The 27579-nt window shown below is 35.3% G+C and overlaps 1 protein-coding gene across 9 annotated transcripts in view; it reads left to right on the plus strand.

Moving 5' to 3' along the window:
* Nucleotides 1-21731, plus strand: part of NOL4 (nucleolar protein 4) — a 410691-nt gene extending 388960 nt beyond the window's left edge. For 7 of the 9 annotated variants that reach the window (XM_078060459.1, XM_078060452.1, XM_078060453.1 and 4 more), the window contains one exon: nt 21538-21731. In XM_078060459.1, coding sequence (XP_077916585.1) covers nt 21538-21731 — 194 coding nt within the window. The remainder of the gene's footprint in view (nt 1-21537) is intronic. The other 2 variants (XR_013443339.1, XM_078060455.1) reach the window with 2 other exon arrangements.
* Nucleotides 21732-27579: the final 5848 nt, after the last annotated feature.

The following is a 27579-nucleotide window of genomic DNA, read 5'->3' on the forward strand; positions in this document are numbered from 1 at the left end:
CCATCAGTTCTCTCCAACTAAGAGTGTTTCTTGGTTTCTCTTATTTTTCCCCTTTGCTTGTTTGTTTTGTTTCTTAAATTCCACATATGAGTGACATCATATGGTATTGGTCTTTCTGACTTATTTCATTTAGCATTATACTCTTAGCTCCATCCATGTTGTTGCAAATGGCAAGATTTCATTTTTTATGGCTGGATAATATTCTATTGTATAACTATACCATATCTTCTTTATCCATCGATTGATGGACACTTGGGCTGCTTCCATACCTTGGCAATTGTAAATACTGCTATAAACATAGTGTGTATGTATCCCTTTGAAATAGTGTTCTTGTATTCTTTGGGTAAATACCTAGTAGTGTGATTGCTGGATCATAAGTTCTATTTTTAACACTTTAAGGAACCTCCATACTGTTTTTCACAGTGGCTGTACAGTTTGCCTTCCTGCTAGCAGTACAAGAGTGTTCCCTTTTTCCTTGCCAACACTTGTTTCTTGTGTTGTTGATTTTAGCCATTCTGACAGGTGTGAGGTGCTATCTCATTGTAGTTTTGATTTGCATAGGAAACAGTGGCTTTGAACGACACATTGGACCAGATGGATTTAAGAGTATATTCAGAACATTCCATCCTAAAACTGCAGAATACACATGTTTTTCAAGTGTACATGGAACATTCTCCAGAGTAGATCACATATTAGGCCACAAAAGAAGTCTCAACAAAATAAAGATTGAAGTCATACCATGCATCTTTTCTGACCACAAGATTGAGAAGCTAGACATCAACAAGAAAAAAAATCTAGGAACACCACCAATTCATGGAGGTTAAATAGCATGCTACTTAGAAATGAATGGGTCAACCAAGAAATCAAAGAAGAAATAAATTACATGGGGACAAAGAAAATGAAAATACAATGGTCCAAATCTTTGAGATGCAGCCAAGTGTTTCTGACAGGGGGACATTTATAGCAATACAGACCTACCTCAAGAAGGAATAATAATCTCAGACAACCTAATCTTACACCAAAAGGAGCTAGAAAAAGAACAAAACCTAAGACCAGCAGAAGGAAGGAAATAATAAAGATAAATAAGTGCTATGGAAGCTAAAAGAACCCTAGAGCTGATCAATAAAACCAAGAGCTGGCTCTTTGAAAAGATCAACAAAATTGATAAGCCTCTAGGCAGACTCAAAAATTAAAAAGTGGTCTCAAAATCACAAATGAAAGAGGAAAAATAACATCATCGAAATACAATTTTAAGAGAAAATTATGAAAAACCATATGCCAACAAATTGGACAACCTAGAAGAAATAGATACATTTCTAGAAACATATAACCTACCAAAACTTAAGCAGGAAGAAATGGAAAATTTGAACAGACCAATTACCACCAATGGAATTGAATCAGTAATCAAAAAAAACTCCCAGCAAACGAAAGTCCAGGATCAGCTGGCTTCACAGGTGAATTGTACCAATCATTTAAAGAAGCTTTACTACCTAATCTTCTCAAGCTATTTCAAAAAAAAAAAAAAAAATGGAAGAGGAAAAAAACTTCTAAATTCATTCAATGAAGGCATTACTCTGATACCAAAACTGGATAAAGACATCACAAAAAGAGACCACCAGGCCAGTATCTCTGATGAACATAGATGCAAAAATCCTCAACCACATACTAGCAAATAAATCCAACAATATATTTAAAAAATCATTCACCACCATCAAGTGGGTTTTATTCTTCAGATGCAAAGCTGTTTCAATATTTGCAATTCAATCAACATTACATCACATCAGTAAGAGAAAGGATAAAAACATTATGTTCATTTCCATAGATGGAGAAAAAGCATTTGACAAAGTACAACTTCCATTTGTGATAAAAAACCCTTAACAAGGTAGGTTTATAGGGAACATACCTCAATCATAAAGGCTGTAAATGAAAATCCCTCAGCTAACATTATACTCAATGCTGAAAAATCAATGTACAGAAATCTGTTGCCTTTCTATACACTAAAATAACAAAGCAGGAGAAAGAGAAATTAAGAAAACAATCCCATTTACAATTGCACTAAAATTAATTAAATACCTTAGGACTAAACTTAACCAAAGAGGTAAAAGACCTGTACTCTAAAACTACAAAACAATGATGAAAGAAATTGAAGATGACAAAATGGAAAGACATTCCATGCTTATGGATTAAAAAAACAAATATTGTTAAAATGTCTATACTACGCAAAGCAATCTATAGATTCAGTGCAATCCTTATCAAAATACCTAAAGCATTTTTCACAGAAATAGAATAATTGTAAAATTTGTATGGAAACACAAGATCCCAAAAAGCCAAAGCAACCTTGAAAAAGAAAAAACTGGAGGCATCACAATTCCAGATTTCAAGTTATATTACAAAGCCATAGTCATCAAAACAGTAGGTACTGGCACAAAAATAGACACGTAAATCAATGGAACCAAGTAGAAAATCCAGAAATAAACTTGAAATTATATGGTCAATTACTCTTTAACAAAGGAGGCAAGAAAATACAATGGGAAAAAGTCTCTTCAACAAAGGGTGTTGGGAAAACTGGACAGGAACGTGCAAAAGAATCAAACTGGACCACAGTCTTACACCATACACAAAAATAAACTCAAAATGGATAAAAGACCTAAATGTGAGACCTGAAACCATAAAAGTCCTAGAAGAGAGCACAGGCAGTAATTTCTCTGACATTGGCCATAACAACATTTTTCTAGATAGGTCTCCTGAGCCAAGGGAAATAAAAGCAAACTAAACTATTGGGCCAGCAAAACAAAGAGCTTCTGCACAGTGAAAGAAACAATCAACAAAACTAAGAGGCAACCTGAATGGGAGAAAATATTTGCAAGTGACATCCAATATAGGGTTAATATCCAAAATATATAAGGAACTGATACAACTCAACACCCAAAAAACAAATAATCCAGTTAAAAAATGGGCAGAAAACATGAACAGACATTTCTCCAAAGAAGACTTACAGATGGCCAACAGATACATTTGAAAAGATGCTCAAATCACTCATTATCAGGGAAACGAGAATCGAAACAACAATGAGATATCACCTCACACCTGTCAGAATGGCTAAAATCAAAAACATAAGAAACAACTGTTAGTGAAGATGTGGAGACAAAGGAACCCTCTTACACTGTTGGTGGGAATGCAAACCCGTTTCCACAGTGCAGCCACTGTGGAAAACAGTGTGGAGGTTCCTCATAAAGTTAAAAATAGAACTACAAAATACAAAATCACTAGTTCAAAGGGATACATGCACCCCTATGTTTATTGTAATATTATCTACAATAGCTAAATTATGGAAGCAGCCCAAGTACCCATGAATAGATAAACTGATAAAGAAGAAGTGTTATATGGAATATTATTTGGCCATAAAAAAAAATGAAATCTTGCCATTTGCAACAACATGGATGGAGCTAGAGAGTACAATGCTAAGCCAAATAAGTCAGAGAAAGGCAAATACCATATGATTTTACTCATGTGGAATTTAAGAAACTAACAAAGGAGAAAAGAGAAAGACAAACGAAGAAACAGATTCTTAACTATAGAGAACAAATTGATGGTTTCCAGAGGAGAGGTGGGTGGGGGGATGGATGAAATAGGTGAAGATGATTAAAGAGTACCTTTATCATGATGAGCACTGAGTAATGTGTAGAAAACTGAGGCACTATATTGTACACCTGAAACATAATACCTAGGTTGACTCTGCTGAAATTAAAATCTAGAGATCTTAATTTAAAAAATATACATAAGTACGATGGCCAATTTTAAGTGTCAACTTGACTGGTCATAGGGTAGCCAGACATTCAGCCTAACATTATTCTGGATTTGTCTGAATGAGATTAACTTTTGAATTGGTAGACTAAGTAAAGGAGATGGTTCTAATATGGGTGGGCATCCTCCAATCAAATGAAGACCTGCCTAGAACAAAAAGGCTAAGTCAGAGAGAAATCCATCTGCCTTTCTGAGCTGGATAGCAGTCAGGTCTTGCTTTTGGACTTGAACTGAAAAATCAGCAATTTGGGGGTCTTGAGCCTGCAAACTTTCAGACTAGAACTTACATAGTCACCTCTCCTGGTTCTCAGGCCTAGGACTTTGACTGAAACTACATGGTCAGCTTTCCTTAGTGTCTAGCCTGTCAACTGCAGATCTTGGAACTTCCCAGCCCCCATAATCATGTGAGCTAATTCCTCATTACATATATTATACACATACACATGTATTAGCTGTTGGTTCTGTTTCTCTGGAGAACCTTGACTAATACAATGAGTTACATCAACTTGAATAAATCCTTAGACTTTAGCCTAAATAATCCATGAATCCTCTATTATTACTGAGAAGTTAGGCAAGGATAGGAGTCCAGTTAAGAATCAGATCTCACATTCATTGGACCATTTAACATTCATAATTTCATTTCCTCTGTTCCAACAACCTGACAAATGGACAAAAGTAGTAGCAGTGTTCACATTTTACTTGTGAATCTCAGAGGATACATGATTTGCCCAAATTTACAGTTCACATATCTAGAAAGTTTCTGTATTAAGACTTGAACCCAGGTTTTTCACATTAGTTTTATTATCTTATAACTGTATCTTTATATGTATATATTAAATGAGATTTCATCATTTGAAGATGAAACCTGTGTCCAAGTCCAAATTCTCTAGTAGAGATTTACTATTTATTTGGGTTACTAGTACTTTATCACAGGTACAGTTTCCATTTAATTTACATCTTTAAAATGTCTTCAAATATTTCTGAAAATAGATTGAATACACAAACAGATACATTTTACAGCTGACATTTTAAAATTTTAGCTTATTGAGGTTTCCTATTAACTTAAAAATGGAACAAGAAAAAAAGTATAAAAGAATAAAGCAAATATCTAGTTTTTACTGAGGGCATTCTGGAGATTTTTTTCATCTTGCCCCTTGTTTACCAAACTTCCAACTAATCCTTGGAAATCCTTAGAAAGGTAAAACTTTAGGAGCCCCTGGGTGGCTCAGGTTAAGTATCCCACCCTCGGTTTCAGCTCAGGTCATGATCTCAGGGTTGTGGGATAGAGCCCTGTGTTGGGAGTCTGCTGGAGATTCTTTCTCTCCCTCTCCCTTTGTCCCTTCCCCCACCCCCATGCCTCCAACCCCTCCCAGTCATGCTCTCAATAAATGGGAAATAAATACTCTTTTTTAAAAAAAGGAAAGCTAAAACTTTAATCATGGGGTGGGTGGAGGCAGAACCCAGTACTCGAAGCAATTAAGATATTTTTGGTCTCAGCTCTGAAAAATAATAAATGGATGTTCTGGGCTTATTTTGGGGGGAGGATTGCTTCCTGTTCCTTGAAAAAAAGTAAACATGTATGAAAATGCATAAACTCAAGTAGTACAATAATTCATTATACCCTCATGTAGTATGTTCGATTCATCTGAAGTTAAAAAACAAAACAAAAACAAAAACTCTAATGTTTGTGTCCTTTCCCACAAGCCAAAGCTAGGCACAAAACAAGCATGCTGAGTTGTTTCCCTCACAAATTTCTGACTCTGCTTGGACAGTGACTCACACTGCCAAGTCTTCCTACAGTTCATCAGAATTAGTTAGGTCTCTACAAAATGTTGAATTTGAAGCTCAAGTGGAAATGCCACACAATGAAGAACGTAAGGCAGTTTACAGAGCTGGGTGCCAGCAGTTAGCAAATCTAACTAGAGGAAAGACTGGCCTTCCTAATGGGGGAAACAATGGAGTCTTTTCAAATTGTGTAGAAAAACTCTTCAACTGCAATTTTACTTTTTGTTTAACAAGGTACATTTGGATGAGAAAAATGAAATAAAACAAATGGATTAAGACAATGGGAAAAAAAGATTAAATACAGGAAGACCTGGTAAAGGAAATATTTAATAGATGAATTTTTAAAAGTAGATCTAAGAGATACACATTTTGAAATACAGATTTGTCTCAGGACAATCATATGTAATTTTTTGTAATGTATGGGATATCAACAATTACAGTCTAAAGTAAACAATCAAAATTGCCTTCAAATCAGCATGGAAGTATATTATGGAAGATCTAATTCAACCTGTAATCGCTGTCAGTGCTGATTCTTAGTTTTGGTAGAAAGTAGACTTATAATTTAGGGACAGAATGGGGTGATTCATGTACTCCTCTCTTCTCCCTTGCATAATGCCTTAAACAGCTACTTGACAGTGATAAATATCTTGCTTTTTGTATTTTCTTAGTTGTCTGTAGAGTATGTATCTCAGCAATTTGGTGCGTATTTTATGGATAAATACCCTGTTCCTTGGTAACCTAATGTTGATTAATCAGTGTTTATTAAGTAGAAAAGGATAAATTTGATGAGGTCAAGAGGAGTTAAGTACTTAACAGCCCAATCTCTTAGGCTTACAGTAGACCTGAATGAGTTGAAAATGGCTTGAGTTTGACATAGACTTCAGAAGAGACAAACAGTTCTCACTGAACTGTAGCATCTGACATTCTTTCCTAATCAAAGGGTAAGTCCCCTGAAGATGGAGTGATCCCAGACCTTATATTAACACATCATATCTTGTTTTGTGGTAATCCACTATTTGTTAAAGGACAAATTCTTAGGTAGATGCATAAATAAAAAGTGGTTTCATTTTGGTAGAAAAGACCCATACAAAACACAATCTTGCAAAAATATTTAAAGGAAATATATATATATTATGTGTGTGTGTGTGTGTGTGTGTACACTCACACATGTAATAAGTGAAAAATTGGCTTTAAGGCAAAAGCTTTAGATTTATTACCTAATAATGCAGGGAACAGTTCAGAGTCAAAATTGTCTAGAAACTATGTGCCCCAATAATATAACCTTAAAATAAATTTTAAAAATTAACAAAATTACAAGAAGAAATTGGCATAGCCATAGACTTTTGTGTGTGTGTGGTTCTGAAAAATATATTTTTTTAATTTTATTATGTTAGTCACCATACATCATTAGTTTTTGATGTAGAGTTCCATGATTCATTGTAGGCGTATAACACCCAGTACTCCATGCAATACATGCCCTCCTCAATACTCATCACCGGGCTAACATATCCCCCCCCCCACCCCCTTCCCCTCTAAAACCCTCAGTTTGTTTCTCAGAGTCCATAGACTCTCATGATTCATCCTCCCCTCTGATTTTTCCTTCATTTTTCCCTTCCTACTATCTTATTTTTTTTAACAAAGAATGTATTATTTGTTTCAGAGGTACAGGTCTGTGATTCATCAGTCTTACATAATTCACAGCGCTCACCATAGCACATACCCTCCCCAATGTCCATCACCCAGCCACCCCATCCCTCCCACCCCCGCACCACTCCAGCAACCCTCAGTTTGTTTCCTGAGATTAAGGGTCTCTTATGCTTTGTCTCCCTTTCTGGTTTCATCTTTTCATTTTTTCCTCCCTTGCCCTATGATCCTCTGTCTTGTTTCTCAAATTCCTCATATCAGTGAGATCATATTATACTTGTCTTTCTCTTATTGACTTATTTTGCTTAGCATAATACCCTCTAGTTCCATCCATGTCGTTGCAAATGGCAAGATTTCATTTATTTGATGGCTGCATAATATTCCATTGTGTGTGTGTGTGTGTGTGTGTGTGTGTGTGTATATATATATCACATCTTCTTTATCCATTCATCTGTTGATGGACATCATGGCTCTTTCCACAGTTTGGCTATTGTGGACATTGCTGCTATAAACATCGGGGTGCACATACCCCTTCGGATCCCTACATTTGTATCTTTGGGGTAAATACCCAGTAGTGCAATTGCTGGGTCATAGGGTAGCTCTATTTTCAACTTTTTGAAGAACCTCCATACTGTTTTCCAGAGTGGCTGCACCAGCTTGCATTCCACCAACAGTGTAGGAGGGTTCTCCTTTCTCTGCATCCTCGCCAACATCTGTCGTTTGCTGACTTATTACTTTTAGCCATTCAGACTAGTGTGAGGTGGTATCTCATTGAGGTTTTGATTTGGATTTCCCTGATGCCGAACGATGTTGAGCACTTTTTCATGTGTCTGTTGGCCATTTGGATGTCTTCTTTGCAGAAATGTCTGTTCATGTCTTCTGCCCATTTCTTGGATTATTTGTTCTTTGGGTGTTGAGTTTGATAAGTTCTTTATAGATTTTGGATACTAGCCCTTTATCTGATATGTCATTTGCAAATATCTTCTCCCATTCTGTCAGTTGTCTTTTGGTTTTGTTGACTGTTTCCTTTGCTGTGCAAAAGCTTTTTATCTCAATGAAGTCCCAATAGTTCATTTTTTGCCCTTGCTTCCCTTGCCTCTGGCAATGTGTCTAGGAAGAAGTTGCTGTGGCTGAGGTCAAAGAGGTTGCTGCCTGTGTTGGATTTTGATGGATTCTTGTCTCACACTTAGGTCTTTCATCCATTTTGAGTCTATTTTTGTGTGGGGGGTAAGGAAATGGTCCAGTTTCATTCTTCTGCATGTGGCTGTCCAATTTTCCCAACACCATTTGTTGAAGAGACTGTCTTTTTTCCGTTGGACATTCTTTCCTGCTTTGTCAAAGATTAGTTGACCATAGAGTTGAGGGTCCATTTCTGGGCTCTCTGTTCTGTTCCATTGATCTATGTGTCTGTTTTTGTGCCAGTACCATACTGTCTTGATGATGACAGCTTTGTAATAGAGCTGGAAGTCTGGAATTGTGATGCCACCAGCTTTGCTTTTCTTTTTCAACATTCCTCTGGCTATTTGGGCTCTTTTCTGGTTCCATACAAATTTTAGGATTATTTGTTCCATTTCTTTGAAAAAAGTAGATGCTATTTTGATAGGGATTGCATTAAATGTGTAGATTACTCCACGTAGCATTGACATCTTCACAATATTTGTTCTTCCAATCCATGAGCATGGAACATTTTTCCATTTCTTTGTGTCTTCCTCAGTTTCTTTCATGAGTATTTTATAGTTTTCTGAGTACAGATTCTTTGCCTCTTTCGTTAGATTTATTCGTAGGTATCTTATGGTTTTGGGTGCAATTGTAAATGGGATCGACTCCTTAATTTCTCTTTCTTCTCTCTTGTTGTTGGTGTATAGAAATGCAGCTGATTTCTGTGCATTGATTTTATATCCTGCCAATTTACTGAATTCCTGTATGAGTTCTAGCAGTTTTGGGGTGGAGGCTTTTGGGTTTTCCACATCACGTATCATGTCATCTGCAAAGAGTGAGAGTTTGACTTCTTCTTTGCCAATTTGGATGCTTTTATTTCTTTTTGTTGTCTGATTGCTGAGGCTAGGACTTCTAGCACTATGTTGAATAGCAGTGGTGATAGTGGACATCCCTGCCATGTTCCTGACCTTAAGGGGAAACCTCTCAGTTTTTCCCCATTGAGAATGATATTTGCTGTGGGTTTTTCATAGATGACTTTTATGATGGTGACGTATGTACCCTCTACCCCTACCCTCTGAAGAGTTTTAATCAAGAAAGGATGCTGTACTTTGTCAAATGCTTTTTCTGCATCTATTGAGAGGATCATATGGTTCTTGTTCTTTATTAATGTATTGTATCACATTGATTGATTTGCAGATATTGAACCAAACTTGCAGCCCAGGAATAAATCCCACTTGGTTGTATTGGCTAGTATTTTGGTGAGAATTTTTGCATCCATGTTCATCATGGATATTTGTCTGTAATTCTCCTTTTTGATGGGGTCTTTGTCTGGTTTGGTTATCAAAGTAATGCTGGTCTCATAAAATGAGTTTGGAAATTTTCCTTCCTTTTCTATTTTCTGGAACAGTTTCAGAAGAATAGGTATTAATTCTTCTTTGAATGTTTGGTAGAATGCCCCTGGGAAGCCATCTGGCTCTGAGCTCTTGTTTGTTGGGAGTTTTTTGATTACTGCTTCAATTTCCTTACTAGTTATGGGTCTGTTCAGGTTTTCTATTTCTTCCTGGTTCAGTTTTGGTAATTTATACTTCTCTAGGAATGCATCCATTTCTCCCAGATTGTCTAATTTGCTGGCATAGGGTTGCTCATAATATGTTCTTATAATTGTTTGTATTTCTTTGGTGTTGGTTGTGATCTCTCCTCTTTCATTCATGATTTTATTTATTTGGGTCATTTTTCTTTTGGGTAAGTCTGGCCAGGGGTTTATCAATCTTATTAATTCTTTCAAAGAACCAGCTCCTAGTTTCGTTGATCTGTTCTACTATTCTTTTGGTTTCTATTTCATTGATTTTTGCTCTGATCTTTATTATTTCTCTTCTCCTGCTGGATTTAGGCTTGATTTGCTGTTCTTTCTCCAGCTCCTTTAGGTGTAGGGTTAGGTTGTGTACTTGAGACCTTTCTTGTTTCTTGAGAAAGGCTTGTATTGCTATATACTCTCCTCTTAGGACTGCCTTTGCTGCATCTCAAAGATTTTGAACAGTTGTGTTTTCAGTTTCATTGGTTTCCGTGATTTTTTTTTTTACTTCTTTAATTTCCTGGTTGACCCATTCATTCTTTAGTAGGATGCTCCTTAGCCTCCATGTATTTGAGTTCTAGTTTCAAAGCATTGTGGTCCGAATATATGCAGGGAATGATCCCAAGAATGGGGATGGAGAATGTCCCATGGGCACTAGAGAAGAATGTGTATTCTGTTGCTTTGGGATGGAATGTTCTGAATATTATCTGTGAAGTCCATCTGGTCTAGTGTGTCATTTAAAGCCTTTAGTTTCTTGTTGATCTTTTGCTTAGATCTGTCCATTTTCAGTGAGGGGGGGTATTAAAGTCCCCTACTATTATTGTATTGTTGTCAATGTGTTTCTTTGCTTTTGTTATTAACTGGCTTATATAATTGGCTGCTCCCATGTTAGGGGCATAGATATTTACAATTGTTAGATCTTCTTGTTGGATAGACCCTTTAAGTAGGATACAGTGTCCTTCCTCATCTCTTATTATAGTCTTTGGTTTAAAATCTAATTTATCTGATATAAGGATTGCCACCCCAGCTTTCTTTTGGTGTCCATTAGCATGGTAAATGGCTTTCCACCCCCTCACTTTCAATCTGGAGCTGTCTTAGGGTCTAAAATGAGTCTCTTGCAGACAGCATATTGATGGGTCTTGTTTTCTTTTGTTTTTGTTTTTTGGTTTGTTTGTTTTTTTGGTCTTGTTTTTTTATCCAATCTAATACCCTGTGTCTTTTGATTTGGGCACTTAGCCCATTTACATTCAGGGTAACTGAAATTGGCATAGCCATAGACTTTAACAGAGACTGACTGATAGAAAAGGAAATCACTTGGATTTGGAAATACAACAAAAATTTAATCTGGCTATATCTAGAACCTGCCCAGACATGTTTGATGACACACATTCTTTCAGACATATTGACTAAGCAAATGGTGACAACCAAAGGATTATTAATATACTGATAGCATTGTGCTTAGAAATGTGTATAATTAATGAAGATGAAAACACTACACATTAAATTTGTGGGATGGAACTAAAGTGGTATTTTGGCACACATGTTAGAAAAAGAAAATTAATGAGCTATTCATTTAACCCAAGAAGTTAGAAACAGAACCAAGAAAAGGAGAAATTAAACAAAACAAAACAAAACAAAGCAATAGAGAAGACCAATAAAAGCAAAATCTTTGAATGGACTTAAAAATATCTAGCAAGATTAGCCAAGAACAAGTATAAAATAATAAGAATGAACAAAAGATTTTAAAAATTAAAATATTAATGCCTTTATGCTAGTATATTTGAAAATTTAGACTGTTTTACAAAAACATAATTGGCAAATATTGACTCAAAAAAAGACATTCATGAATTTACAATGATTAATACATTGAATCAGTATTATAAAAACCTATGCACTAAAAAATAATACCCAGATAGTTTTACAAATGAGTTTCACCAAAACCTTAAGGATGAAATAATATTCATTTTAGACAAACAGATTGAAAGGAGGGGAAAGTACCCCAGCTTATTTTGTGATAGCATTATAATCCTATCATCAAGAGCAGTATTAAAAGGCAAATTCTATTATAATCACTTGTGATTGTAACTGCAACTCATTTGTATGTTGAATTTAGTAATGTGTATCTGCTATTACCCACTCGCTGCACTGGATGCTTTGTATGTAATTAGCTAATTTAGCCAAGATGCTAAAGAATAATATTTTTTTTCACCCTTTGACAGAAAAGTATGAAAATATTATCAATAAAATACTTCTATTAAACATATGATCACAATACAAAATAAAAATAAGCCTGCAACCAAAGTAAGTTTCTAAGTGGCTCATGTATTAGTCAAGCAGGGAAAGTGACCTCACTTATGGATAGTGAGTTTATTAAATTGTGTTTGATTGCAGCAAGAAATGTGTCTAGAGAAATTAAACTTGCTTGACTAATAGCATTATGGCAAAAACAGTGCTTGAAGGGCTGAAATTGAGATATCAGCAATATTAATAATCAACTATAAAACAAGACAACTGATTAAAACTTCTTTTGTCTCTTAAGTTGAGATGTTATTAATACTGCTGGGGTTTTTTGAGTAATCAATGTTGAGTCTGAAGTGACAGAAGACTTAGTATTTATGAGTAGTATAACACCTTTAGCTGAGAATATTTTCAATGTAAAAAACAAAATAACTCAGTAAAACCTAAAGTGGAATCTAAGGTGTATGAAGCAGAAAAAGGCTTATTTGGACAAATTTACAAAGTTTATTAAAATATAAGGCATTCGGTTATTTCTTGAACTATTCATTTCTTGAATTAGGTACATTGTGGAAAACCTTTGAATCTATCATGTGATATTGAACAGTAGTGTCTATGTTAAACTTCGTTTTCATGAATTTAATCATCAGTTCTGTGAGATTTTGTCCAAAATAGAACCCAAGAATTACTTGAACCCAAATCCTTACTTGTCCTAAGACACAGCAGCTTGATGGCTTTGTGGGAAACTTTTATTACAATTTTTTTCAGGTCAGGGCCAAGATTGAAATTTTTCTGAACAAGAACTGCCCTAAAACTTTATTACAAACACTAAATGGCTTTGGAAATTAGCTTATGCTGCAGAATGGACAATGATTCTTGATGAATTCAGTTTTTATATGTGAAGCTTATGCCGTGATAAAGCCATTTTGCTGATAACATTGGTTGAATCACATGTAGTGGCTAAGCTGCTTTATAAATTCATACTGTCCAAGTTAAAACAAGAAGTTAAATCTACATTTCCAATGGATATATTTACTGAGCACATACTATAGGCTCAGCAATGTTTTTTTGGACTTTATACATGTGGAAAATAAATTCCCATATTTCAAAATAGTTTTCACTGTTCAATTGAAGAACTGCCAGTTTAATCTTCAACTGGAAGTACTTAATCTTCAATGCATTGACAAGTTATTAGGTAAGTATCTAGAAAATCCAGAAGGTGGCTATAAATCCTTTACAAATGATGAATATACTCAATTTGGAAACATCTATATAAAATTCATAAAATCTCTATACAGATCCACATTAACAGATGGACATTTACAATTGATTTTAATAACAGGGAACATAAATTTGAAACCCCAGTTAAGCAAAATGTTATCCCCGTCCAAAGAATTTCATTCTTAGTAGTAGACCTATAATATATATTTTCTAATATATTTATCAGTTATTGAATTTTGAGTTTTGTCCACAGAATTTTATGAAATCTTATAACAGCGATTTTAACATGTGTGAAGTGATATATCATTGTGGCTTTGACTTGCATTTCCCTGATTATTATGAGATGTTGAACACCTTTTCAGGTATTTCAGGCCACCTGTATGTCGTCTTTGAAAAACTGTCTATTCAAAGCTGCCCATTTATTAATCAGATTTTTTTTTTTTTGCTATTGAATTGTATTAAGCTTGTATATGTTTCGGATGTTAACCCCTTATCAGATATATGATTGTCAATATTTTCTCCCATTTGATAGGTTGCCTTTTATTGATGGTTTCCTTTGCTGTGCAGTGCTTTTTAATTTGCTATAGTCCCAAGTGTTTTTTTTGTTTTGTTTTTACTTTTGTTGCCTTGCTTTAATGTCAAATCCAAAATATCATAGCCAGATTGAGGTCATAGAGTACCATCTATTTTTTTCTTCTAGGAGTTTTATGGGTTCAGATCTTAAACTAGTTGACCTACTTTGGGTTAATTTTTGTGTATAGTTTAAGATAGAGTTCCAGTTTCATTCTTTTGCATGTGGCTATCTGGTTTTCCCAGAACCATTTATAAAAGTGACTGTTCTTTCCCTATTGTGTATTCCTGGCTCTTTTGTCCTAAATTAATTGACCGCATATGTGTGAGTTTAGTTCTGGGCTACTTTTCCAGTGGTTTCTGTATGTGTTTATGTCAATACCGCACTATTTTGATTACTAAAGCTTTGGTAATATTGCTTGAAATCAGGGAGGATGTTGCCTCCAGCTTTGTTCCTATCTCAAGATTACTTTGGCTATTTGAGGTCCTGTGTGGTTCCATACAAATTTTAGGGTTTACAGTTTTAGGTCTTCCCTTCCAGATTGGAATGCATTTATTTCTTTTTTTTTTTCCTTTTTTCTTTCTTTTGCCTAATTGCACTTCCAATACTATATTGAATAAAATTGGTGAGAGTGGGCATCTTTGTTTTGTTCATGGTCTTAGAGAAAAAGCTTTCAGCTTTATTTTGAGGTACCTTTCCCTCTATACCTGCTATGTTGACAGCTTTTAACATATGTTGGATTTTATCTGCATCTGTTGAGATGATTATATGTTTTATATCCATTTTGTTAATGTGGTACATCACACTGATTGATTTGTAGATACTGAACCATTCCCGCATCCTTGGAATAAACCCACCTGATCATGCTGTGTGATCCTTTCAATATATTGAATTCGGTTTGCTATATTTTGTTAAGGATTTTTGTCTATATGTTCATTAGGGATACTGGCTTTTAATTATCTTTCCTTATTGTATACTTGTCTAAATTTGGTATTTAACCATATCACTACAGAAAATCAAAACACAAAGACAGCAAGAAGGGAACAGAGGATTTGCAAAAAGCCAGAAAACAATTGACAAAATGGCAATAAGGACATGCCTATTGATAATTACTTTAAATATAAATGCCTAAATGATCCAATCAAAAGACACACAGTGGCTAAATGGATAAAAAAAAATAAGACCCATCTTGATACTCCCTACAGGAGACTAACATCAGACCTAAAGACACATATAGCCTAAAAGAGAAGGGATGAAAAAAGATATTCCATGTAAATAAGTAGACAAAATAGACCTTAAAACAAAGACTAATAAGAGACAAAGAAGGGCATTACACAGTGATAAAGGGATTGATTCAACAAGATGTAATAACTGTAAATACCTATGTATCCAACATAGAAGCACCTAAATATTAAAAGCAAATATCAACAAAGGGAAAAATTGACAGTAATATGAAAATAGTAGGGAATTTTAACACCCCACTTATATCAATGATAGATGATCCAGACAGAAAATCATTTTTTTTTTTAAAGTGGCTTTACATGATACTTTAGACCAGATGGGCTTAACAGATACATAGAATATTCTGTCTAAAAACAGAATTCACATTCTTTAAGTACACATGGAACATTCTCCAGAATAGATCATGTTAAGCAATAAAAAAGTCTTAAGATTGAAATTATACCAACCCTCTTTTCTGACCATAACAGTATGAAACTAAAAATCAAGTAGGAAAAAAAAATCCAAACATGTGGAAGCTAAACAATATGCTACTGAACAACCAATGGTTCAACAAAGGAAATTAAAAAATACCTTGAGACAAGAAAAGTAGAAACACAAAGTTTCAACATTTTCAAGCAGTTCTAAAAGACATGGTTACAATGATACAGGCTTACCTAAAAAAAAAAAAAAAATTCAAATAAACAATCTAACTTTGTGGCCTAAATGAATTAGAAAAAGAACCAACAAAATTCAAAGATAGTAGATAGAATGATATAATTAAGATCAGAGCAGAAGTAAAAAGAATCTTTAATCAGGATGTTAAAGAACAGTACTCTGAAAACATTAAATACTAATGAGAGAAATTGAAGACAACACAAATGGAAAGGTATCTCATGCTCATAGATCGGAAGAATGTTGTTAAAATGTCCATATTACCCAAAGCAATCTATAGATTTAATTCAATCCCTATCAAAATACCAACAGAATTTTTCACAAAACTAGAATACTAAATTTTGTAGGGAACCACAAAGACCTCCAATATACAAAGCAATCTTGAGAAAGAAGAACAAAGCCAGAGGTTTCACAGTCCCAGATTTCAATATATACTACAAAGCTATAGTAATCAAAACAGAATGCTACTGGCACAAAAACACACATAGATCAATAGACCTGGATAGAGAGCCCAGAAATAAATCCACACTTATATGGTCAATTAATCCATGACAAAGGAGACAAAAATATACAGTGGGGAAAAGACAGTCTCTTCAATAAATGGTGCTGGGAAAACTGGACAGCTCCATTTTGCAAAAAAGAAAGAAACCAAACCAATTTCTCATACCATACACAGAAATAAACTCAAAATGGGTTCAAGACCTAAATGTGAGACCTGAAACCATAAAACTCCTAGAAGAAAACATAGGCAGTAATCTCTTTGACATTGGCCTTAGCAACTTTTTTTTTTTTGATATGTCTCCTCAGGCAAGGAAAACAAAAGCAAAAATAAACTATTGGGAATACACCAAAATGAAAGGCTTTTGTGCAGCAAAGGAACCATCAAACAAATTGAAAAGACAACCTACTGATTGGGAGAATATATTTGCAAATGATATATCCAATAAGGGGTTAATATCCAAAATATGTAAAGAACTTATACACTCAATACCAAAAAACCCCCCCAAACGATGTGATTAAATAATGGGCAGAGGACCTGAATAGACATTTCTCAAAAGAAGACATACAGATGGCCAGCAGACACATTGGAAGATGCTCGATGTTAGTAATCATTAGGAAAATGCAAATCAAAACCACAATGAGGTTATCACCTCACACCTGTCAGAATGTCTAGACTCAAAATGACAAGAAATAACAAGTGTTGGTGAAGATGTGTAGAAAAAGAAACCCTCCTCATGCACTGCCAGTGGGAATGTAATTTGATGTAGCCACTATGGAAAATAGTATGCAGTTTCCTCAAAAAATTAAAAATAGAAATACCATATGGTCCAGCAGTTCACTACTGGATAGTTACCCAAAGAAAATAGAAACACTCATTTGAAAAAAAGTATATGTACCTCTATGTTTATTGCAGCATTTTTAACAATAGCCTAGATATGGAAGCAACCCAAGTGTCCATAAATAAATGCATGGACTGTGTGGTTGTGGGCATGTGTGTAATGGACTATCATAAAAAAAAAAAAAATGAGATATTGCCATTTGAGACCACATGGATGGACTTTCTCTAATACCATGGATGGATGGTATTAGACAAAGTCAAACACCATATGATTTCACTTATTTGTGGAACTTAAAACAACAAATAAAAGCGAGACAGACCCATAAATACAGAGAACAAACTAATGGTTGCTAGGGGGATGGGGGATGGCAAAGTGGTTGAAGGAGAGTAGAAGATATAGGCTTCCAGTTATGGAATAACTAAGTCACAGGGATGAAAGGTACAGCTTACAGAATATAGTTAATGGAATTATAATAGATTTGTATGGTGACGGATGATAGCTACATTTTAGTGAAAAGGCAACCTTCAGAATGGGAGAAAATATTTGCAAATGACCTATCTGGTAAAGGGTTAGTATCCAAAATCTATAAAGAATTTAATAAACTCAACACTCAACATCCCCCCAAAAAATCCAGTTAAAAAATGGGCAGAAGACATGAATAGACTTTTTCCCCAAGAGGACATACAGATGGCTAACAGACGCATGAAAAGATGCTTAACCTCACTCATCATCAGGGAAACACAAATCAAAGCCATGATGAGCTACTACCTCACACTGATCAGAATGGCTAAAATTAACACCACAGAAAACAACAGATGTTGGTGAGGATGCAGAGAAAGGGGAACCCTTTTACACTGGTGGTGGGAATACAAACTGGTGCAGCTGGAAAACAGTACGGAGGTTCCTCAAAAAGTTAAAAATAGAACTACCCTTGACCTAACAATTGCACTACTAAGTATTTATCCAAAGAATACAAAAATACTGATTCAAAGGGGCACATGCACCCCAATGTTTTTAGCGGCATTATCAACAATAGCCAAATTATGGAAAGAGTCCAAATGTCCATTGACTGATGGATAGTGGAATATTACTTGGCTATCAAAAAGAATGAAATTTTGCCATTTGAATGACGTGGATGGAGCTAGAGTGTATTATGCTAAGCGAAATAAGTTAGAGAAAGAAATACCATACAAGTTCACTCATATGTGGAATTTAAGGAACAAGACAGATGAACATAAAGAAAAAAAAAAAAAAGAGGCAAACCATAAAATAGACTCTTAACTATAGAGAACAAATGGGGGGTTGCTGAAGGGGAAAAGGGGAGGGGATGGGAAAAATGGGTGATGGGTATTAAGGAGGGCACTTGTGATGAGCACTGGTTGTTACATGCACATGATGAATCGTTATATTCTCCTGAAACTAATATTACACCAAATGTTAACTAGAATTTAAATAAAAACTTGAAACAAACAAAAAGAAAACAAAAAGAACCTAGCATAACAGAGTTGTTGAATCACTGTGTTGTACACCTGAAACTAATATAACATTGTATGTGAACTATATTTTAATTTAAAAATATATCAAAAAATAAAGTGAATTACAGATATTCATTTTCCTTTAATTAGAATTTACTTATAACTTAAATCTGCCTCCAAACCTTAAACAAACAAAAAATCAAAGATTGGTTTTGGTGGAGTTTAATTTTTCTAACATTGCCTGTTACCATGAAATATCTCTTACTCAAATTTTCAGAATGAACATAAAGAAAGTAGATCTGCATAATTATGGTTTGAAAACTTGTCAAGTTTTTTGATTTGCTTTAACACTTGATACTCAAATCATTTTCTCTTGAAATACCTATTTTGTCATTATTTTTGCTTGTTTTGTTAACTGGTCCCACTCTTCCAGAACCATACTTTTTAGTGGCTTTGTGATTTGATTAAATCTCCAAAAATATTTTCCTCGAATTCATTAAATCCAGTGTCTTCATAAGATTTGAAGTTTTACTTTGTATTGATTGTTTGGGTTACGCTAACCCAACGAAGTAGGACATTGTCTAAATGAGGCAGGTAAGAATACTAGTAACAAACAAGGAAAGGCTGTTTGAGTAGTCACTAAATTTGTTCATTTGTGACTTTTAATTTTTTTGCTTCCCTGCTCAACCTCTTAGCTTTGACGTTTTGAGTAATATTCAGCAAAAAGAATTCCTTATAGTTTTGATTATACTTAATCCTGATCCTGTTGATCCAAAAGACACCAAGATAATGAAGTCAACTTTCTTCCAGAAAAATAACAAAGGTGTGAATGGCTTCTGTGTTACTGAGCTATCTAGAATTTGCCTATGTTAATAATAGGAAAGAAAGTGAAAGCCATGTCTTAGTTGGGAAGCCTTTACCCCCGAGCCAGAGGTAGAGAATAATCTGTAAAGTGCAGTGTTAGAATGAAATCACCATCTTTTTCATCCCAAAAAGAACCTGAGCCCTAGGCTCACCCTTTCTCAATTCCACTTAAAGATGTCAACCAGCCACTTGGCTTGTCAGCAAAAACATCATAAAATGTTACAACTTCTAACAAAATAATGATCAACTAGACGTGCCATATCTACCTAACTGAGAAAAATCCTTTCCACTTCCTTTTATAAAAAGATTTGTACTGGTACTGGGATTCTTGAATAGAAAGGACAAAAAATCAAATTTAAAGTTGGTTCATCCATAAACCAGAATCCATTGTCATGATATTTTCTTAATCCATTCAAAACTTTCCAAATAACCTAGTTGCTATTGATTTGCTTGCACACTTCTTCATTAATTCCTTTTTGCAAGTGTGACATCCCCACATCTCTCCCTTTCAGCTTGCTATGTCAGCAGCAGGATTTTGTAAACAGCAGAACAAATGGAAGCTAACTCCTGCTAGGAAATCAAGGCTTTGAAAGGCTGTGGCAGAAGTGGAAATAAGTCCCTCTCAAATGTCAGAGTTCTTGTGTGCTAGTCTTGTCTCTGTCCTAATTAAATTACAAGTGAAGCTGTTCCCATCTCATGGGACATGTGCCACCTAGCTGACAGGAGTCCTCGTCTCCCTTAAGGGTACAGAGTGAAGGGGGTTGGGTCCTGACCGGTCTCCATCAGGCCTCAAGAAGAACGAACAGGATAAAATAACATCCCTTGTTTCAGTTCAGGAAATGAACACCATTATCTGAAACGTTATCTTTAAGAAAAATCTGTTTAAATCATTTCAAGTTAGAGCATCGCTACAATTTTTGAGCCTGCCTTATGTCCACAGTAATATTTATTCAGGGCTTTTAAATGTATTACTCATTGCAAATTTAATAATTATAGTTCTTTTCATTAAGTAATTGCTATAACAATGAACACTTAACCTTAATAACACATAAAAAACCCTTAATCAAGAATTGATGCAAAGCATCTTAAAAATCTTTAATTCAGACATTTGTGTTAACTAAATTGTTTTAAAGTAAAAATTTACAAAAAACTAAAAATTTACGAAATGTCAACAGACCTGATTTGGTTTAATTATATGTAATAAACATTTTGACACCTAAATGTTTTATGCAAATAATATAGAAGCATCTTTAGCAATACCTAAAGCACTATTCCAGGTCTGGTTTCTTTGCAGATTGTTTGTACTGATCATTTACTTTTTGCACCCCTCTAAAACTGCTGTCTAATTTTTTAAATACTAATTTTTACTAATTTAATACATATTTTTAAATACTAATCAACCTGATAGAAGAAAAGCATTCGCCTGAAATGAAATAATATGCAATTCACATCCTTACTGTGCCACTTAAAAGTTGAATTGTAACCATGTCATTGAATTCCCCTGTCCAAAATTTCCTTTGTTCTAAATGGAGGAGTTTGTAGTCTGGAGTCATTAGCCTCACAATCTAGGATGTTTCCAAGTCTGAGTAGGTGGAATCTAAAATTATTTGTTAACCAACGGTGCAAACACAAAGCATTTATAAGTCCCAACGTTTTACGCTGCTGCGGAGAAACTTCTACAACACGGGGTAAAGTAGACTTAAAACTGAATTTTCCAAAAAGCACATGTTAGGAGAAGGTCTTCTTCATGGACTTTCCACAGTAAGAGGCGATTGCCTGGACAAGGACTCTCAGAATACTCAGCCACTCATCTCACATGTTGCTCTTTGGTATTTCGGAGAGCTGATGTATTTGATTAAAGGTATCAGCAGCTTCTCACAAAAGAGTAAGTGAGTTAAGTCCACAATTTAATGCTCGTGTTCAAAGTACCAGAACAAAGATTGTTCATGTTAATTTTGTGATTATTTTTTCTAGGACCCACGGATCTCAGCATGAAGAGGCAGTTGGCAACTAGCTCAGGCTCCTCCAGCAGTTCAAGCTCCAGACCCCAGCTGAGTCCAACTGAGATCAGTGCTGTGAGGCAGCTCGTTGCAGGATATCGAGAATCAGCTGCATTTTTATTGCGTTCTGCAGATGAACTGGAAAATCTTATTTTACAACAGAACTGAGTCAAATGACGGTCCTCTTCACGGAGGTCTAAATTTGCAGTTTCCACTAATGACATTTTGATTTCCCAGCAGAGATGCTTCTGGTCTTACTGCACAGTCTTAAGAGAAGTACTTCCATTATGCCACATTGTCCTTGATCCATAAAGTGATGTGTTAGGGTGCTTCAAAGGAACTCTGACCTCTGAAGTACTTGAGATACCGTAATGTGTCCAGCCTACTGCTTTTTGTTTTAGTTTGTCAGCATAAATATCTGGGGCAAAAAAAAAAAAAAAAAAAAAAAAAGGCTGTATATTCCTAATTCAAGGATAAAACAGAAGAAGCTTGTGGTATAAAAAAAATAGTTCAAGATCCAACTGAAATATTAGTGGAATTTGCTACTGACTTATTGGACAGAAAGCTGCAGTATCTGGCAAAAAAAAAAAAAAAAAGCCAAATTTCTTGTTGCTACAGGATATAACAACATTGAGAAGGATCTTGTATTTTAAAAAAATATATGTAATTTTTATAAAAAGAAAACTTGTTTTTCATTCAAAATTGTCATTTTTACTTTGGTAACTTTTTCATAGGTCCTAAAAGAAAACTGTTTTGAGAAACTACTGTAAGTACCTTTTCCACATCCCTTTGCCTTCTCCTCTTTCCAAATTCTTTCTACAAAAATAACAATGCTGGAAAACAAACCCTTGCTACGTTCTTTAAATCGTCACATCAGGAACTACTTCTAAGAGAAGCCTGCGTTTCTGCACTCACGCTCATCATGCCACTCAACATTGCGGTTTCGCAATAGAGGTTTTCATCACAGAATTTTTTAATATTAAAAAAAGACATATCATTGGGAAAAAAAAAAAAATCACACCTTGGTTCCTTACAGCTGCTCACCCCGGATTGACGCTGCTGTGTTTCAGGCATGCCTCCAGCAGCAATTGGATGTAGATGGCTGAATGTTAAGAGGTTGCAAGTGACAATCTGAAAATTTGCACTCGTGTGTAGTTTTTCCTTCACTATTTCAGAAATAGTTTCCAAAAAGACCATTACCTCTCCTGATAGGATTTGTATAATTTACAGTTCTAGGTAACCATGATGTAAAGAACTCTCAGTGGATGCAGCTGCAACTTTCAATAAACTGTCCCCTCCTTTCCCCCCACACTTTGCCCTTCTTTCTTATTTTATAGTGTTGGATACACATGAATGGTGTTTTCTTTGTGCACTGAGGCAAGCCTATTTTCTAAATATTTAGGGAGAAGTACATCAGTTTATGCTTCTTGTATGATTATTTTTCTGTTGTTCAGCTTTGGTTGGATTATGAATTCTTTGTGCATTCTTGAATTTGCCTTATTTCATGTAAAACTTATGTCATTCAGTTTTTGATAATGAGTTTAAGGCATCAGTGATATTTCTTATGTACTTGTTACATATAGTTTTTCAAGTAATGACTGTGATTGTGACCAAGTAATGTGCACTTTTTCTTGTAACTGTGGACATTGCTATGCTTTTTCTTCTAGTGTTTCTAGAATTACTGTTCCTGACAGTTACGTAAACAAAAAAACAAAAAAACTTTTGTGATACTGTTGGTGAATATAATGTGAAAATCTTATTGAAATATGAGTATTTTGGAAATACATAGATGCACAAACATCTTTTAAGGTGTGGATTTAGAGTTTGCTTATTTAAATGAAAATTCAAAAAAATCGAGGGCTGGTATAATTTTCTCTGTTTTGTTTGGTTTAATAAACAAATTTCTGTGTTAAAACACTGATTGTGAAAACTTACAAACTTTCTGAAGCATACTGTACTTTTAGCAGTTTGCTTTGAAAATATGCAATGCCGTTGTGTACCCAACATTTAGCACAAAAAGGACAGTTTAACCTTTTATCTGAAGATTATCCCAAGATCCCCTAGAGTCTCAACATTGTTGAATAAAGAATTTTTTCCAAGACAGGGTAAGGGATATTAGCAAACCAAGGATATTTCATTTCATTATTTAAATTTGATTTAAGAACTTATTCTTTTATTCCTCATTTTTACATAAGTAATCTGGCTCTTTTAGTCACTCCTGATTTAACATCTTAGGAAAAGCATTTCCCTGTTTGAAGTGCCCCTTTTGTGCTTTGGGTTTTATTGCAGTTGTCCTTGAAGACTTGGACATGGTTGCTATTTCACAAAGTAACAGGTTTGACTTTGCCATACACATAAAAAAAAATCCTTAAGAGTGATAATGAAGCAAACGGAGAGAGAAGGTAAGTTCCAGCAAGGTGCTCTTGTTTTCATTACATTCCCATCATTTCCCTGGGAGACCTTAGAGGCCAAAGCCAAATACCCTCTTGTTTCTCTTTTTCCTTTAGGACTTGTACCTAAAAACACCAGGGTCCTCTTTTACACTGTGTCACAGGAGAAGAAATCACATCCGCTTTATAAAGCATTTTGGAGAAACTAGGTGCAGGTTTGTATTCTCACTCTACTGAGGTGATAGGAAACAAACACAGATCAAACAGAAGTTTCTGCTACTTCTGCCAGTTAGCTTCCCATACAACAGCAGTTTCTTGTTAGATACATGTTACTTTATCACACCTAATAAGAAGACATGCCTTGAAATGACCAAACACAAGCAGTTACTGAATTTTCTTAAATTGTGTAGTTCAAGTAACAATACTCAGTAAAAAGGGCCTTCAGCTATAATGATAGCCACCAATTCCTGATACAGGGAGAACCATTTTGTTTCCTTTCCTTCTCACGATAACTGTAGGCGATAAGGATTGTCACAGTCCCTTTTACAAAGGAACTCAAGAAGTTGGAGTCACTTGCAGGAACAGAGACACATCACCCGTGATGCCTGAGCTCCCCTCCTGTCGCTGCAGTCTGCTGCCTCCCAGGTACTAAATAATGGTCTTCTACCCAGTGACTCGGAACCAGGACTTTATATTAAAGTTGAGCAGTTTTGTATGGTAGATAATAGTTATTGAAAATGCTCTTGACATCAAAGCATTTGACTTAACATGGAGAATTTTATCCTGCTTATAGAGGTTTAATTTCCTTTAAGTTACATTCTCTACATATATCAAGAGCAACAATAAAACCCACCACTAATGAAAATCAAATACATAAGGCATGAAGGGAAGACTTTTTAACAATGATGGGTGCCAGGAGTGTATCTGGTAAGGAAAGGTAAAAGGCAGTATCCAGCTGAGCCCATAAAGGTTAAGTCCACTCACCTCAGGTTTTAGTCTTAGATACTACACTTATGTACTTAGTTATCCTGCTATTGTAATCTTTACACCATTAATACAAATACTCAGAGATTAATCTTTGTATGCCAAAAATATTTTCTAATTTTGTATGGCTCAGGTTTCAAACTTTAGTTCATAAAAAAAATCAAAAACAAAGCAGGTAGACGTTAACATATTTTCAATGTGTTTGAGATGCAGAAATTTGGCAAAGTAAGGATTGAGCACAAGCTAACCTACAGGAGCTTACTATATTCATCGGAGCTCATCTCCTCTCTAAGATTTTGAAGGAGTTAAAATACTATGAGTAACCTATCTCCACTGTTAAGGTCAATCATGTTCAACATTTAATTTTATTTTCTGATTAAGTAAGAAACTTGGGAAGTACAGAAAGAAGACAGAAAAATAATAATCCCAACATCCACAGAGAACCATGAATATAATTTTACAGCCTATCTTTCAAATTTTCCCTAAACATATATATTTGTTTGATTTCACTGTCCTACAGTGTTTCCTCAGCTGCTTTTCTAACCCAACAATTTACCATGAATATTTCCCACATTATGTGTTAAGTATTATTTTTAATGACTGTGCAGCATCACATCGAATGTACCTGTATTAGTGCTCTCTTGCTGCTGTAACAAATGACCACAGACACAGAAATGTATTAGTCTCATAGGTTGGAAGTCTCACTGGACTAAAATCTAGGTTTTGGTAAAAGTGTTCCTCTCTGGAGCTTCTTGGGGAGAATGTTCCCTTACCTGCTGTGCTTCTAAGGCACTCCCCAACTGCTGTCCCCTTTTCCTATCTTTAAATCTAACTGACTTCTCCTGCCCCCCCTTCCACATTTAAGGACCTTTGTGAGTAGCCTAGTATCCTCTCCAAACAATTCCTTAATTTGGCATTTAACAAAATATTGACAGAACCTGATGAGAATGTAAACATCTTTGGAGGGCATTATTCTGACTACAGTACCTTAATTTCTTTTTAACAATCCCTCTCTGTGCTCAGCTACTACAGGTGCATTTTCCCATCACCTGTAGTAAAGATCCTAAGTCAGCAGCACAGACCTTTTTCAAATAATTGTCAGCTGCCATACCACACTTTTTTTTCCCCTGTATAAAGGATATCGTCTTAGAAATTTTAATGGAATTTTCCTCAGATGTCTCACATTCAAATTAAATATAATGAACAAATAAATACGGTAAAAGTACATCTAAATCTTCCAAGGGAAATGAAACAAAAATACCTCTGAAACCTTTCCTCCACTTTAATTTCTTCAAAGGTGGTTCTGCCCAAGAAATTCCCTGATATATGTTTGAGAGGTCTCCAACTCATTAGGCCAGAAGGGGTACAAGAGAATCCAAAGCTTAACTAAATTATTTAAATAAACCAACTGCATTTATAAAACTTTCAGTGCCAATCACTAGTGGTGTTTTATTTATTCGAACAAATGATATATTTGACATTAAATGTTATAGGTGACACTTTTTTAAAAAGGGTTTGGAAATAAATATATTGAATTTAAGATAATCAGCTGAGTTTAAAAATTAAATTTGCTAGGACAACTGTATTTTTATCTATGTGTCAAAATTTTTATTTTCCCTTATTTACTGTTTTTTTTTTTTCCTTTAAAGGCTATCCACTGAATGAAAAAAGATCAAGATAATTCAAGGCCATTTTTAATGCTAGGAGAGAAAAAAAAAATACAATAAAACCATAGACCACAGAAAGCAAATGCTATTACCAACAGTGTGGGATTGGCACTGGCTTTTTCCCCTTGAAAGTTCTGATTTCTCCTATTGTTGTTTATTGGAGAATGAATTATATCAGTTTGCCCATGATAAAGGTCTTCTACTTAACTAAAGGTGCTCCATTACTGTCACAGAACAAGTGGCCAGAGACTCCACAATGGATTCTTCTTAGTTCCTTTGCTGATGGAAGAATTCTGAAGTCTGCCATGAACTACTCTCCTTGGATAACAAGCCTCTTAGCTTGTTTTAATGCCATTCATTTTAATGAATATGTGTTCTTTGACCTACTATGTGCTAGGCATTGTGCTGTCATCCAGAGAGAGACTATTTTTGCTTCAAGGAGTCCCATCTAGTGGAGGAGAGGGACAGAGGTACAGATAATTACAATACAAAGGGATAAAGATTAACAGCATAACATGTAATGATAGAAACATGCCAGACAGGTCAGAGGGGAGCACAGACCCTGTATTGGCAGTAGAGGGGTGGACTGGGGCTAGCTGGTCTCCAAGACTGGAGCTGTGGGCAATACCTGGCAAAACTGTTGGGTGTGTTTGGAGAGGAAAGAAGAAGAAAGAGGTGTCAGAGAAGGGCATTTTAACTACAGGGGACAACACCGGGAGAGGAGAGGAGATATGGAGTAACATGGTGTGCACAGTAACTCAAGCAGCTTGGTGTTGCTTGATGGTAGAGTTCAAGAATGGAGAGAGACTCCTGGGGATGAATACAGGAGCCTAGCCTGCCATGCCAAGGCACTGGGCTGTGTCCTACAGAGGATGAAGAGGCGCTGGCGTATTAGTGGAGTGGTAAGTGCTGTGCTGGCTCTGCTCTTGACTGTTTGGATGAAATTCTGGGGAAGGAGATGGAATAATGCTGGAT

Source organism: Halichoerus grypus, chromosome 13 (assembly GCF_964656455.1).
Source record: "Halichoerus grypus chromosome 13, mHalGry1.hap1.1, whole genome shotgun sequence".
Classification (NCBI taxonomy): domain Eukaryota; kingdom Metazoa; phylum Chordata; class Mammalia; order Carnivora; family Phocidae; genus Halichoerus; species Halichoerus grypus.